Source organism: Engraulis encrasicolus, chromosome 22, assembly GCF_034702125.1.
Source record: "Engraulis encrasicolus isolate BLACKSEA-1 chromosome 22, IST_EnEncr_1.0, whole genome shotgun sequence".
Taxonomy (NCBI): Eukaryota; Metazoa; Chordata; class Actinopteri; order Clupeiformes; family Engraulidae; genus Engraulis; species Engraulis encrasicolus.
In genome coordinates, this window is record NC_085878.1 from 3,074,410 (window position 1) to 3,091,083 (window position 16,674).

Below are 16,674 nucleotides of genomic sequence, written 5' to 3' on the forward strand. Positions count from 1 at the left end.
CAGGGCATCAATGGGCCTTTAGAATCCACCAGATATACCCCCCACATAGCCATTGAATTGCAATCAGTACACAACACCCCCACGCAGCGTTGATTTGCCAGCAATCAGGATGCTGCTTGATTGATGCTCAGGAGTCAGCGGCAGGCCACATGCTTTTCAATGGGCTTTTTAAAAAGTGTCTTCCAAAAACGCTTGAAAATAATCATGTTTCTATGAAGTGCCTGTAGTGCTGTGGTGTTAGGGCAGCTCTCTACAATGGGAGCTTTTCACAATGCCATTATGCTCCAGGGGTGGGTGTCCATTACATCTGCGCTAACCTAACCAACACAGCCTTCAGGTTTTGTCGCTCTGAGGAATTGGAAAAATATAAACAAGGCCACCTGTTTTTTAAGAGACAAAGGAAAGACAGAATCACGCCAACACAAGACATCACTGCGTAGCAAGATGAACAATACAGTATGACGTCAAATAAACAATACTAGCCAGGCTGCGCCCTCCTAGTGACACAACACCTTCAGCGTTGCTACTAGTCAGGCCAAGAGCAATGTGAGTACTTTCTGAGCTCCCGCAAAAATCGGGAACTCCTCCCACTTTGTCGGAAAGCAAACGACCATTAGCAAAACAAGGGAGGCAGGTCAACCATGCGGTTTGGGAGATGTTAATTGTTATGCACTTGCCTGGTCAGACCAAGTGTCAGAGAGATTTGACAGTCGATGACAATCAGGCTAGAACAGCGGTTCCCAAACTTTTTCCCCCGCACACCCCCTTTCACATTTCAATGTGGTTCGCGCACCCCCTACGCGAATGTTGCACCACCGCACATGTTGGGTAATCCTGATTTCCAATCAGACGTTTTTTTCTGCCATCATTACAATGGAACTTATTGCATGACAAGTCTATGAGTTATAAATTACACTTTCAATTCATCAAACAATTAAAACTACCTGACGTTCATTAATGCTGGATAAAAAAAACACACATATCCACCATTGCTCTATTCAGCTCGCGCACCCCCTGGTGACAGTTTGGGAAACCCTGGGCTAGAACAATACAGCATGACGTCAGAGATTTTGTGATAGGCTGAAGTACAACTTTACTACTCTGGAAAAACACCAAGTACCTACGAAAGGGAAATCCAGTAACTTTGTGTGATGCAAACTTTGTACATCTCCCAGTCACATCCATCTCTGGACCAAGCATGGCATTGATTTGAACACACAGCCTTCACTTCTTCTTCCTCCCGTGTATAATATTATAATGTTGTCTGTCAGTCAAATGAAATGACTGACAGGTTTTGCCGTCTGGCACCCAAGTGACTGACAATAACTCAACTGGCTAGTGTGTCTGCTCTGCTGGCAGTCCTTCCTCTCTCTCCTCTCCGCTCTCCTCTCCTCTCGGGCCCCTCACAGCTGATGCCTCTTGGATTTGAATAATTCACCGGTGTGTGGGAGTGCTCTGATGGACTCCTGCTTCAGCCTCACCGGCGGAGAGAGGGGGGGGGAAAGAGAGAGAGAGAGAGAGAGAGAGAGAGAGAGAGAGAGAAAGAGAGGGAGAGAGAGAGGGGGGATGGAGAGAGAGGGAATAAAGTAGCGGGGGGTTGGGAGGGGGGGGGGGCTCAGACAACCACCAGTGGACTTTTTCCCTTCCTTCTTTCCTTTGATCCTTCCTTTCCAAAAGGTATCTCCCTTCTACCTGACAGCGAGTCAACTAGAGGAACGCATCCATGAAGTGAGTCATGAAAACGCACCATGTGTGTTGTTGGTGACCCCCCCCCACCCCCACCACTTCGTCCACTTTTGTTTGGGTGCTCAGTATGTGAACTCAACTCACTGATGAGATGTGCTGCTTTGTCTGCGGGGACCGGTATGAAAATTGCGCCACGCATGACTGGACATGGCATATCCAGACCGTGTTAAATTTTTTAGGCTTGCTTAGCTCGCTCCCCAGTTAGCCTAAAAAGCATTTTCTTTGCGTCTTAAGTAACCCTGGAGGTCCAGGAGAGGGAGAGGGACAGGACAGGAGAGGCAGACACCACAAGCCATAAAAGTCTGGCGGTCTGCTAGGGCACTTACACAGAACACTGCAGCTAAAAATGGATCCCAAAACCCTTCACAAAAAAACCTCACCTGGCCTGACAAAAAAAGAGAAAGAAATCTGAGAAAATGTGGAAGGTTCAGATTCAGACAATTTCCAGTTTTTGAGGAGTTTACATCTCATCTCATTTTGGGCATCTAGTTTGATAATGATATCATTATCATGCTGTTTTTTTCTGTGTATTATATGCCTACTTAACCCTGTGCAAATGTACTCAAACAAAAACTAAAAAAACCTTACTCTACTTAGCATCTGCACTTGTTGTTCTGTATATTTCCTATGCACTCAGTATCTGCTAGCGATGCTGACTATGATTATGTCCTCGATTGTAAGTCACTTTGGTTGAAAAGCATCTGCCAAATGCAATGCAATGTAATGTAATGTAACGTAACATTCTGTAACCACAGAAACTAAACTAGGGGTTGGCTGTATGTAGGATTGTGGCCAAAATTATGATGCAATTAAATTCTCCCCAGAGACAAAACATAAAAGAGATACTTGGTAAGAATGTGCAGTCTGGAATAATGTTTTATAATGCACCTCTAGTGTCCTCTCTGCTGCTGTCGTCACTGAATTGACTATTTCAAGTCGTGCGTCCCCTCTCCGTTGACCTAAGGTGCCAGAGGCATGCCGCATGTAATGCCTGCTGTGTGCATGCGTCCGTCACAGATTTTTGTTTGCATAACTTTGGAACGGGTGGATGAACTTCTACCTAATCTCACATGCTATGCTAATAATCTACACAAGATGGATGAATGTACCCATGTTCTCCAACTTGACTGGTAACAGGAGGAAAGCATTCAGAATGCCGCTGCTACAGACTCAAAAACACTCAAGGACCTGATTCTCTAAGTGTTCTCATGTGACAGCCAGCAGGGCATGCATAAATAAAAGGTAACCTTTAAGATCTTGCTCTCTGAGTGTCAGCTCTGTGCTGGCAAGACACCAGTGGCTGTGAATGTTCTCATTAAGATCTGAAAGGTCCTCCCTGTTGCACCATATCACTGGATGATGATGTGTGACGAGGACATTGAGGTAAAGATTTATTTTGCAGTGACCACTACGGTGAGCTAGAGGGGTCAACTCTGTGTCACACTACAGGCCACTCCTTTTGCACTTAGGAAGGTCTGGTGACCGAAAACGTTTTGCACTTTTGGGTAGCACCTTGATCACTTGTACATATGTAATTTAAAGCAATAAATCAACTATTGTATCGGCTCCTGGTGTGCGAGTTCTACTCTTTGCTTCTGTACACTACAGGCCACAACATCAAACATGAACAGGCTACCAAATCAATAGTGTCATGCAAATGAAGCTTTCATGGCAATGAACAATAGCCACTGTCCAAATCACTTGCAAAAGAAACATTATAACTGGCAGACAGTTGACTGGAAAAAAAAGAAAATGTTTTAAAGCATCTAAATCAAAACGACACATATCTGATGTGCAAAGTTCAGCGAGTTTTGTATTTGCACAATGGTGTTTGCACTGGTGTTGTGGCATTTGCAATCATGTTTTGAGGCGGTTACATTTGTAACTGATGGCTTTTTAATACATTATTCATTTCACCTCATAGATTACAGTATGAGGGACAGCCCAGAGCACAGACACTCTCTCATTGGTCGAAAACTAGCACTGAGGGAACACCATGGTCGGGTACATTCCTCAAATTCCTCGGAGGAAAGAGAAGAAGAATGTCATTGTACCTGTTCTCCTGAGCTGAAACTGCATTTCACCTCTCTCAAGAGCCACACAAATAAGGTGGGCCTACCCTGGTTATCTTCAAATCACCATGAATAGCTCCTTTCATGGGAGAGAACATCATACGTCAGGCGAAGGGGAAAAAAAAAAGAATAACAGCTATTTAAAAGTATTGACATATCCAGATCGGCCTGTTTTGCAGTAAAACACTGAATCTCATTTGATGGTACAGGTGTGCCCTGTATTTTCAACAGTCTGAATCTCTTTCGCGCTTCGTAACACATGCCCACATGCAGACTCATATGCACGCACACGCACACACACACACACACACACACACACACACACACACACACACACACACACACACACACACGCACACACACACACACACACACGCACACACACACACACACACACACACACACACACACACACGCACACACGCACACACGCACACACGCACACACACACACACACACACACACCTCGGATGAGTTTGCTCCCAAACGGGCTTTATCATTGGAGTGGTGCGTGTGGGCGACAGCCAGCCCAGGCAGGCGACCTGAGGGTTGCAGCATCCCTTCTCATCCCTGCCCACAGCCCACAGCCTGCAGCTGGGTGGGACGGAGGGAGGAGAAATGCAGCCTTTCTGCTGTAGGAAGGCAGAAATACAGCTTAGAACATCGGCACTTAAACTAATGTCCTAAAAACACAGCGTCATTACATAATCACTGCTCCTACGCATTTCCTGCAAAAACTTTCCCCAACTTTCCAGACTCCACTAAAGAATAACTTGCGTAGGATGATCAATGCATTATAAATGATCTAAAAATTCATTAAGTACACAATATAACTCTACACTACTCTATACAGTAACATGTGGATACAAATATTACAGTCTTTAAAGACCAATGCAGTGAGCAAAAGTATGAGGGTTTCCCCCTACTGCAATTCAATTGTTCATACTTATCTAAGCCTTGAAGCTAGCGAACGCTAATGTCATGCTTCTCCATGCTGTGACATACTCCAGCATTGCACTACTACAGTAAGAGCATTAGGCCAGAAACACCTTTTCCTCTAATAGATGGGACCAGCCAGAGAGCTTACTGGGAGAATGGATCACCCTAACACACACACGCACAAGCAAACAAACAAACAAACAAACAAACACACACATAAAGGTTATAGTGCCTCTGGTGGCACGCCACAGCAGAGGTATACGGTATATGTGTCTGGCATGGGAGAAAGTCACAGAAAGAGGATGACAAAACACAATATAGGTCAGGGGGACTGGAGAACAGACAGGAGAGTGGACTAGAGCACAGACAGTTGGACGGCCTTACTTACCTCATTGCATTTGGGCAGAATGACAAGTGTATTATGTAATGAGAACCGACCTGAATTAGCTATGGGGAGCCTTTCTCCCTCTCTCCTTCTCTCTGTGTGTGTCTCTCTCTGTCTGTGTGTGTGTCTGTCTCCCTCTCTCTCTCTGTCTCTCTCTCTCTCTCTCTCTCTCTCTCTGTGTCTCTCTCTCTGTGTCTCTCTCTCTGTGTCTCTCTCTCTCTATCTCTATCTCTATCTCTCTCTGTGTCTCTGTGTCTCTGTGTGTCTGTGTCTGTGTCTGTGTCTGTGTCTGTGTCTGTGTCTGTGTCTGTGTCTGTGTCTGTGTCTGTGTCTGTGTCTGTGTCTGTGTCTGTGTCTGTGTCTGTGTCTGTGTCTCTGTCTCTGTCTCTGTCTCTGTCTCTGTCTCTGTCTCTGTGTCTCTGTGTCTCTGTGTCTCTGTGTCTCTGTGTCTCTGTGTCTCTGTGTCTCTGTGTCTCTGTGTCTCTGTGTCTCTGTGTCTCTCTGTCTCTCTCTCTATCTCTCTCTCTCTCTCTGTCTCTGTCTCTCTCTTAGTGCACTGCCAAACACAGTGGCTGAATCTCAAATGGCGCACTTGTGCACTTCAGGCACTATATTTCAGTGCGTAACTAATACGGCATATGCACTGAAACATGAACACTAAAGTGCACAAGTGCACCACTTGAGACTGAGCCTGTGTGTTGGTCTACAACACATCAGTGTGGCTAAAGCAGCATGGAGACCCAGGAAGTGTGGCGGGTCAACACTATTGATTCTGTTGCGCAACGACGTGCACACGCGCACGCACGCACGCACGCACGCACCAATATCTTTGTGGGGCTCTCTTATTGACTTCCATTCATATGAACCCTAACAATAACTAAAGAATGCTAAATTGTGCCCGAACCAAAACAATCCCTAACCATGACCTGTCGGTGAGGAAATGTTTTCACACTTTTACTTTTACCAGTCACTACAAGGCTATCCCAGCAAAAGGGGTCAAAACAGAATTTGGGCCCCACATGGAGCGAGAGCCCCACCTTCTTGGTGTGCTCCAATAACATTGGCCTCAAAAAGGTAGGTTGGTGCGGTGCAGTACACACGCGCGCACATGCGGGTGCACACACACACGCACGCACACAGTCGATAAACGAATCAGACAGCCTCTCCGATCATGTCAAACTGCAATGTTCATTTTCTAATGCCAAAAAAGAGTAGATAATGTGTTGTATCACATTGGGTCAAAATTGAGAGACAATTACTATGTAGTCTATCCATGTTGCGCAATTTCCACAGTTGGGGGGCATGCATAGTGCGCAGCCGAACAGAAGGCAAAGGCCCCCACCATCTGGTTAAAAACCAAAAACCCTTTCCCAATCCCCTCGGCTCCTCTCCTCTCCTACCCTTTCATTTAATACCAACCTCTAAGTGCTGGTGTTGTTGTTTACCCCAACACTGACCATTTCAATCACAGATTTACTTAATGTGTTGTTGACATACTGTTTGTGACATGCCAGTGTGTATGCCAGGCAGTCCGATCCTTCTGAACCCTCTTTATAAAGCTATTAGAACCACAGACACACACAAGTAGGCGTCGGAGTGGCACCTCCGAAGCTAAATCAATGTCACTTAAGCTGGTTACAGTGCTTGGCTAGAGATTAGGCTCTGTCCCCCATGTTGGGTGTTGCTGGCTTCCTCCTACACCCCCCCCCACCACCTCTCTCCCTCTCTCTCCTCCCAAGCTTACTTTAAATAGCAATCTCCACTCTCCCCTCACTCTCTCAACCACCCCCTCAAAAAAAAGAGAGTACTCCTCTCTCCTTATTCCCCACCCCCACCTCAAGACAACAGTGTTCTATAGTTCCGGGGCCCTATATTTAAGAAGCTGGTTCAGGGGTAAAGGTAAATCAGGGGTGGGGAACCTATGTTTCGAGGGCCGTTTGTGGCTCTTGAAGCCGTTTTATCCGGCCCCCGATATAGTTTTAGTGTTATGCAGCTTCACATGAGATATGACATATTTTGTAAAGGAAGCTTAGAAAATACACTTGCAATACAATTAAGTTATATTCAGGGGACCTAGAGAAGGTGGGTTCTGTTTTAAAGCTAGCTGCCTTCAATATAGGCCTAAAGTGCAGGAAGAAATCCTGGTTTGTGATCGTAATACGGCCCTCTGAGGACTTTGACGGCCCTTGGATGAATTTGAAGTGGCCCCTCGAATGAAAAAGGTTCCCCACCCCTGAGGTAAATCATCCAATAGAAGATCCCTGGAGTCCTCATTTTCTAACCTGGTTTACTCCTGAACCACCTTCTTAGTATAGGCCCCAGAACAGCACATGGGTCAAAGACGTGCAAAATGACATTGTCATTCAGTGTAACAGATGCCTTCTGCTGACTGTAACTGTAAAAACATGACTTTTTTTATTTATTTATTGATACAGGGAATTCATGAAAGCCTTGGCTGTCATCCATTCACTTGAAACAATGTAAAAATCACGTTTTTTGCCGTTACAGTTGGCAAAAGGTGTCCGTAACACTGAATGACAAAGACGTCTTTGACCCACATGCCAACATATGCCATTGCAAGTGGACAGCACATGACCAATGGTGAGGTCTCTAAACAAAGTACATAAAAGCCACTTGTTAGGCTTACAAGTGAGGTACTGATCTGTGAAACGAACCGGTATTTATGGGAGGAGAGAAAGAGGGAGAAGACTCTCTGACTCTCAACCTCTCGTCATAATGATTATCCGTCCATTATACCATACCCTAGCTTCACGGGCAAGATCACACACACACACACACAGTCACAGACACACACACACACACACACAGGCATAATGACCCTGGCCGATGACTCACCTAACTGGCATCTATCGCCAAGCTTTCGTCTTGTTCCAACACGAAGTTTCAGTCATTCACAACTTAGCTTTCGAACAGGTTTGCTCAAAACATAACTTAAGATTAAGTCCTCAATCAAACAATCAGGTATCTGTGGATGGCGTGCATGTACTATGTGGACAGAGTTATGGAGTAGACATATTGGTATCCTTCATGATCATCTCTTCCCTCAACAAATTCAACACCATATTTTTTGAGAGCTGTAATTCTCTCAGCAACAGTTGTCATGTCTGACTGACGTGCCCAAAAAAAAAATAAAAAAAAAAATCATCGTACAACAACTGTCACAAGCAGCTGCCAGCAGTACCAGTGTCATTGGATGGGGATAGATTTGTCCAAAAAGCTATCCTCCATTGAATCCTCCCCACCCCACCCATCCCACAGCTATCCACACAGATAAGAGCAGCATCACTCGGGAGCATGTCATGTCAAATGTAGTAGTTACATAACTAAACTTGATGACGAATGGAAAAGCTGTGGCTGTGTCTGTCAACTGATGCTGTTTGGGCTCAAATGACCCCCTTCATTAGGGTGGTGGTGGTGGTGGTGGTGGTCATTAACCGCAGTGCAATCTGAACCGTGATTCCAAACCACTGCTAATCAACTTTTGTTTTCCGTGTTGGCCTCTGGGTGTGTGTGGACATGCTTAGTGAGGGGGTAGGCTGAAAAGAAAGGTTGGTTAATCTATAACCATGTCCTGCACCAACAACACGAGAGCCGAGGGCAAGCTGGCTGCAGACAAAACTATCACAAATCAATGGGCCCACGCACGCATGGTGACCTCTGTTATGCTTTGCGGTTGCGGAAATCTGTGATATGAACTAATCAGCCCCCACATTATTATCGTCATTCCATAATCACATTACGCATGAACAAACCAGAATGAGTGAGATAAGTCCTTTGTAGGGCATTATCCAACAGTGAAGATACAAAAACTGCTTTTTGTGTACGAGTTACTAAAAAGCTTTTATGCATTCTTTGCTTCAGTTACTGTACATCTGTAATGCGTTCTTAGACAAATCCAAATCCTTTGGTCACAGAGACGCGCACGCTCTCTCTCTCTCTCTCTTGCGCGCGCGCACAAACGCACGCACAAAACTTTTGTAGGCTAGATCAGTGTTTCCCAACCTTTTTTGTCTTGTGTACCCCCTAAGCATTTTCGCTGTGACATGAGTACCCCCCAGTCAAGTTCTATACCGCTTTCTCTATCTCAATGTAACTAAGCTCTATACATTTGTCAAAATTACATTTTTCCAAGTACCCCCTGCAGTGTGCTCGCGTACCCCTAGTGGTACACGTACCCCTGGTTGGGAAACACTGGGCTAGATGAAGGGTGCAGAGATGTTTGATTGGCACGGAGTGTGAAGTGGTGGTGGTGAAGTGATAGGAGTCGTCTTTGAGGACAGAAGTTCTTGTGATTCGCTGTTGTGCAACACCACGCTCTACTCATGAGACAGCACAAACTGGTCATGCAACTTGGCAACAGGAACGATGCTTCTGGAATGCCATGTTGTGTGGTGGTCTAGCAGGTTCGCATTAAGGATGTGTGCGTGTGCTTGTGCGTGTGTGTGTGTGTGTGTGTACGTGCGTGTGTGTGTGTGTGTTCAGGATGAATAGGAAGAGTCCTTCTACTCCACTGTACACACCCAATGCAGATGTTAACATGATGGTCTGCCATATGCTTTCAGTCAAAGAAGCATTGTGTGGCCAAAGACTGACAAAGTGAATGGCCTCGGGCAAGCACCAAAGAGATGGAGGAGAGTTAATGCACTCGAGACCAACTAGAGCAGCAGGGGAATGAATTGGCTAATATGACACCAAATACAAGATTATGAGACACATAGGCCTAACACAAACAGGTCCAGTCAGTAACCACTCATCGAAACACATATAATTACGTAAATAGAGAAAGGATTCGCACTGAGCATGAGTTCAAATGAATGACAGGGATCAGTCTCGTGGGAGAAAGGACCCCTTCCATAGTTCCAGAACATCCAAACTCATACCACCTTTCACTCAATTTAGACTGTTTGCCAGGAATTAATAGTGGGTTATGTTGACTCTTGACCGTCACATTTTCATTCTTTCTTTGATTCTTGAGGGAAGGGACGCTTTGGGTGACAGATATGGTACAGGTATATCAATCACTAATTCTGATACGGCATTCTGGCTATGGAAAACTATCACTTACTCTCCAAACTGTTGGTGACATCTCACTACATATGGAAATCATAGTCAAGGAAAGGAAGGCTACATGACAGAACATGCGTATACGCCAAAATATCGATAGAGCGTAATTGAAGTGAATGGCATGAAAGGTAAGTTGGGCAGATGAAGAAAAAATCCGGTTAGACGTAGAATTGTTTGCCCTTATACTCTACAGCAGGCTACTTATCCCAATATATATATTAAACAACGTTCAAACTGGTCGACGCAAAAACACACGTTGCGCGTAGGACAACGACGGTGCGGTTACTTTGACCACTACGCCTGATAACACAATCCAGCCTATTTAATGGCCCAAGCTAATAAGCAAAGGTTTATAGATAACTCGATACATTTTTTTTTACATAGTTCGTGACCGCTATAGATGCCACCACGGGCATTTGTGTGTCAGCTTGAAATGCGAGGAGCAATCCTGTAACCCACACTTACCCCATTTCCACAGACTTTCAGATCTCCACAGAAAAGAACGAGTATTTGACAGCCCCGTAGGATGAAGTGTTCTGTATGATAAAACTATTTTTAAAGTCCACTTGAGATTAGCTCCGTGTTAAGTCCATACCGAAGAACCCACTTCTGGCAAGTAAAATTGACAGACTGAAATGTGATAGTCTTTACTCTCGTGAACAGAGCTCGGATCTCCCGGGTATGTCTCGCGGTCGCCAAGCGGACTCTCTTTCCATTTGAAGTTTTCAGGCAACGCTGGTTTCTGTGTTTTCCTTTTGCAGCAGTGATATTCAGATATTGTAAACGAGCACAGCGTTAAACCGTGGCATGCATTCTGCTGTCACCGCTCGTGGAATTGTTTCCGTTCAGTCCGCTCCCCAATGGGCTTGAATTACAAGTGAGACCTACAGCTACAGCAGCGACACTGAGCGGCTTCCACCTGCTCTCCGAAGCCTATCAGCCTCCCACTTGCTATCTTTTACACAAGGCTAGCCTTCTTCTCATCGCACATAACCCATGTAAACACAGTAAGAAAAGGTGTAACCTACCTGACAAGTGCCATCGACTGATGATCTCAGAAGAACCGGTTTTTCACTGGGAAAGCTGGAATTTCTTGGATAACAATTACCTGCCACTTGCAAGGCAACTTGCAAGACGCGTGAACTTTAATCTGATGTGATAGATTGTGTTTTATATAATCCTCACATTAAATTGGTCTAGTATTACATCCGATTCTCCATCCAAGCGGTGAGCCCAGTAAAACGACCAGGGTTTACAAAAATCTGATAGCTTTGGTCGCTTGATCTGTGGCCACTACGAATCCTGAAGTAATGCGTGGGCTGATTGGTGGATTCCAATTGGTAGCCTAGGCATGTTACATCAGACCTGATAGTATATGCCAGGGTGATTTTGCCAAGTTATTTCGCCAATTATTTCGAGCATCAGAAATTAATTCAGGTGGAGAAGTAGGCCTACTGACCAAATATAATTACGGCATCTACTGAACTACAAGTCTAACGTTTTGCTATGCAGCGCACATCTCGTGAACTGCAGTTCCTATAATTTGTACAGCTGACTCAACTTCATGTAGGCCTAGGCCAACACTTTTCTTTTAGCCTACCTGATGAAGGGGTAACAATCAATTTCGAACAAAGTAAAGTTTGTAGGTATGTCGTGTAGGCTTAGGCTATGTCAAAGTGAGCACTTAATTTTATTTAGTATTGTTCTAATCCGTAAAAGCTCGCAAGTAGTCGAGCGTCATCGGCTTTAAATTTTAAAAAATTGCGTTGGCTGCTCGCAAAGGTGTGACATGCACCAGCACCCATCCAACATCCAAATAGGTTTGCGCGCCAAGCGGAACTACTTATCTACTCCTCACAGAACTCCGGGAACGGATATGATGGTGCACATTGTGTTGTGCGTATGAAATAAGTAGTTGTGTTGTTCTACCATCCTACTGAATTAGTGAGACGTAAGTTGTTTTATGCCATTACAACTGTGCAGAAATAATTGTAGTTATTGCATGTATAATTGAAGATACGGTCGCACTATGTTCTTAAGCATGGGACATCTAACAGTTTATCTTTTTACATGTACAATGCACCCCAGGCTAGTGTAACCATTCACATCCCTCTGGGTTTATTCATTGCCAGTTTACTCGGCTGTATGTATTTGATTGTAACCTTTTGTATATTTTTTGCTGCCCGTTCAACACGACTCTAGAATGACGGACATTGCTGAAACGCTGCAGAAGTATGAGGAACAGTTCGCCAGTAGATTTACCGCACAGGACGAGCAGTATCAAAAGTATCTCGAGCAACCAGTGAACACGCCGCCTGTTGTTGAAGACTGGAGAGGTCGGAGTGGAGGCGGCTTTCAGCGAGGCAGGGATTACCGGTAGGCTATGTCCACAAAAGCATCAAACGTGCATTATACAACGTACAGTAGCTTTGTGTAATGGCAATGGAGTCACTCGGTGGGGTTAATGCCTTACCAGCTCCAGTAAAGCAACAATAGGCTAGCTCTCCTCTGAGGAGATCATGGTTTAAGTTTACGCACCAAGGTGGGTCAGCAGCAGACATCTTCCCTGCCTGGATCACCTTGTAGTACCGATTGCTTGAATGTTTAGCCTACTTTAACCAAAACTTTGGATAGTTGATCAAAGTCAAAGCTCTTTATGTTTCCATTTGTGCGCAAACTAGTAGTGCAGGCACATTGGAACTTTTGCAGACCCTCTGAGTCAATAGACAGAAAAAAGGGAAAAGACCAAAGACAATAAAGGGTGATCCAAGTGGAGACGTCAAATACAGAATAAAACATTACTTTTGATGCTTGATGAACTTACAACCAAAATCACACAATATGTAGTTAACATGTAAAATGCACATTCACAGACAGACACAGACGTCTAATTATGCATTTACTTTTGCAGTAATCAAGACCAGAGAGGATTCCGAGGCCGAGGTCGTGGCTGGGGATGGCAGGAACAGCGGGGACAGTGGCAAGACCGGCGCTGGGGGTCAGGGGGTCACCACCAAGGCGGACAGCACAACTCCTACAACCAGGGATATGGCGGCGGCGGTGGTGGCCAGAGACACTATGACCGCTACTAAATATCACATGACCTCAAACTCTGCTGAGGTGGTGGTGGTGGTGGTTGCATTGGTGATACCAGAGCAATTGGAATATAGGTGATACTTTCTTACTGAGCAGTGTGGTCCTGTGGTCCAATAGTAACAGGGCATGCATATTCACTTGCTACCTTTGTCTTTAATTCTCAACAGAGGTTTATTTATTCTCGACAGTAAAATCGCAGCAGATATAAGCGTGCTGTCATCCACGGATGAAAATCAGGACCGTTTGTGATACTGGAATGTATGAGACCAAACCCTGTAGTCTTTCAACCATTGTTATTTTACACAAGTAAAGAAAAACAATTTTTGTGTCCTTTTTACCTCGCCATCATACTTTGTTACTTCCTTGGACTTAGTGTGTATTGATTTGCTTTATGCCAGTTTTACTCTTGCTGTTAGAATGGATCTTTGAAGAACTGTGCTTAGTCACATGTTTTTTCCCCTTGTAACTGCATTCAGCTGGTCTGGATATTTACCTAGGCACAGACAATAAACATGTGCACGGAAGACGATGGTCAACGCTTTGTGCGTGTGTGTGAAATGTTTCCTTTCCAGATTAGAATTTGTTTTTTTGTGAATGAATATTAATGGATACTGATTTTTTTAATTAAAGCTGCTGCTGTCTCCAATATTCGGTTTATCTTGAAATTCCCATTTTTTTGAGTGAATTTGGAACATGTGGAAGTATTGTAATAATCCTATGAATGAGTGTCCATTTAAAAAGAGAAATTTAAAGAGATTGTGTCATGGTCTCCTTGACTGACAGCATGGTGTATTTTTTTAGACAACATGCTGTTGAGACAGTAGTATTGCCAGCAGTAAGTGAAGACAGTATCTGGAGAGAGGTTTCTTTTTTATTACATTACATTGCATTTCACAGACGCTTGTTAACCAAAGCGACTCACAATCGAGGACATAATCATAGCCAACAACACTCTCTTGTTACTTTGAACACTTCTGTTGTGGAAACGGGTATTGAGGACTCAAGAAAGGAAATCCCCAGAAACCTTACAGTTGTTAATAAAAAATCCATGCTTAATAGCACATCAGTGATTGCATTGTAGTCAGCACTACTTCAAATACCTATGTAAACAAAATAACATGTTAGGTAAGAGGGTAACACTTTATAATAATGTTTGCTTATAAGGCATAACACTTAGTAAATAATTAGCTAACGATGAACAAAACATTAACAAATGTTTGTAAATGACTAGGAAATGTTAACAAATGTTTGTAAATGACTAGGGAATGTTATGTTAATATTTTATATTTATCAAACATTTACAAATTGCTTGTAAATGAATAAAATACTTTGTTATAAGGTATGTAAAATCTTGAATATATTATTTGTAGATATTTCATAAAGCAATAATAAAACTTTGTTAGTAATAAAAACCTTTGTTAATGTTTTGTACATAATTAAGTTAATTATTTACTAAGTCTTTATTAAGCAGACATTATTATAAAGTGTTACCAGTAAGATGAGGGAGCTCTATTTGTGGAATGGAACTGGCTAAAGCCCAACCGGGAAACTCCAACTCCCATTGTGACACAGCACACAAAATTGCATTTATGCCTCCCCCGTGCAAGGGGGCAGCCCCCAATGGCGCCCAAAAGGGAGCAGTGCAGCAGGATACCTCAGTCATGAAGGAGGATGGGGTAGAGCACTGGCTAATTCCTCCCCCCACCAACCTGGCGGATCGGGAGTCGAACCGACAACCTTGGGATACAAGTCTGACACCCTAACCCTAACTGCTTACCCATGACTGCCCTTGAGGTGGTTTTGACTGAAATATTTAGCTCGGAATATTGAGCCTCAGGTCAGTCTTGCTGCATGTTGTTTTAAATCAGGGGTCCCCAAACTTTTTTCTCTGGGGGCCACATTATCGTTCCTGACTGTGATCAGGGGTCGGGATCAATGTGGTCTGTATGCTAGGCTACTGCCTGTTATAGCCATAATTTCTAACACAAAATAGTTCATCATTACAAGCGATTTGCCAAAGAAGTGAGTACTTCACATGTAAAAATAGCAAGGAAAGGTCAGAAAAATATGGTGAATGACAGTTTATTAGTGATACAATAGATACAATATTTTATCATTATTTTTTTCTGTGAGGATTGTTTCTTTGGGCCAGTGTAAATGGTGAGGTGCAGAGAGGTGGAGGGCCGGTCAAAGGGGCATGGCGGGCCGCATCCGGCCCCCGGCCTTAGTCTGCGGACCCCTGTTTTAAATGATATGCCCAAAAAGTTCCTAAAGCTTTTAACTGTTCCCTCTTGTTTGCTTTCTACCTGGAGTTAATTTTATTCATCTTTTTGGTTGAATTCGACTGAGCCACTTCATCCAAGAGCACCCATCACATTTGTGAAGAGATTACTGAAGCAAACTGTTAGAGCTACCTGCCATCCTTTGTAAAAACTGTCCGGCCCCACATGATGGAAGTTGGCATGTGGGAGTTTAAGGCACTATCAGGGGCTGTTCACTCACGGAACTTCCTATTAGCCACAATTGGCTAACCCTAACCACGGGACAGTGCAAAATGAATGGGTGTCAATGGAGTTTTTTACCATTATAATTTTTGTGATTTTTTATAATTTTTTGTCCTGAAATATGAATATTAAGTTCGAAGCTAGAAATAATAAGACCCCATTTGAGTAGCGTTTCGATTATTTTGCGCCACTAGATTATTATATACTGGGTCACAAAGCTCAATTTGTATGGAGCCAAACCCATAAACATTAGCACGATGCTAGCGAGTACAGGTTGAAATCTTCTAACCAGCTGTAAAACTACACACCTGAACGATTTGTCAATACAGCCTATTGTTAAACAACAGTCATAGTGCTTACCAGGAATGTTTTGTTGATAATATTTGTGACTGGAAATGGCAGTAGCAATATTTAGCATGGGTTCCCCTTTCCATTCCATACATTTTCCCACATGAAGGACTGGCCTACGCTCGTTACTGCAGAATGCATGCAAAGCTAACTGGCTACAATGGGAACCAATGAGACTGAGCCTTCTCCCCTGTGTTCTAATTTCTCTGGCACTATGCATAGGCATTTTTCCCAAGCTATGGAGAAAAAAAAGACCAGACACCTTGTTCCTGACCTGCTGTAAGGTATTTCAAGATGGATCATCATGAATATGGAGAGCACATCCTGTTCCATGTACTTACAATTGTGGTGGTGGTCGGTTAACATTAATGGAAATGTTTGTGAATGGCTTGCACAGTGAATTTTACCAAATAGTGAAAGTAAAAATGAACTCATTTATTCAGATATGAATGACCTGTAATGTGAAGTAAACAAATTCAAGGGGCTGTCCTAGGCTAGT

At 43.8% G+C, this 16,674-nt stretch overlaps 2 protein-coding genes across 4 annotated transcripts in view; one reads left to right on the plus strand and one right to left on the minus strand.

Annotated features, from left to right (window-relative positions):
* Positions 1-11,944, minus strand: part of homer2 (homer scaffold protein 2) — a 73,217-nt gene extending 61,273 nt beyond the window's left edge. The window contains exon 1 of one of the 3 annotated variants that reach the window (XM_063187803.1): positions 11,256-11,944. In XM_063187803.1, the coding sequence (XP_063043873.1) occupies positions 11,256-11,269 (14 nt within the window). In that variant the 5' untranslated portion in view covers positions 11,270-11,944. Of the gene's footprint in view, positions 1-10,692; positions 11,189-11,255 lie in introns of those variants that run through there. The other 2 variants (XM_063187805.1, XM_063187804.1) reach the window with 2 other exon arrangements.
* A 128-nt stretch (positions 11,945-12,072) lies between these two features.
* Positions 12,073-13,971, plus strand: LOC134438282 (RNA guanine-N7 methyltransferase activating subunit-like). Its single transcript, XM_063187807.1, has 3 exons — positions 12,073-12,178; positions 12,430-12,603; positions 13,139-13,971. Exons 2-3 carry the CDS (start codon positions 12,431-12,433, stop codon positions 13,317-13,319), a joined length of 354 nt encoding a protein of 117 aa, XP_063043877.1. The 5' UTR covers positions 12,073-12,178; position 12,430; the 3' UTR covers positions 13,320-13,971.
* The last annotated feature ends 2,703 nt before the right edge of the window (positions 13,972-16,674 follow it).

Excerpts from the sequence above, each read along its gene's own strand:
- LOC134438282 (XM_063187807.1), top strand. The coding sequence starts at position 12,431 with ATGACGGACATTGCTGAAACGCTGCAGAAGTATGAGGAACAGTTCGCC. Across the intron at positions 12,604-13,138 it reads CAGCGAGGCAGGGATTACCG|TAATCAAGACCAGAGAGGAT; the intron begins GTAGGCTATGTC and ends TTACTTTTGCAG.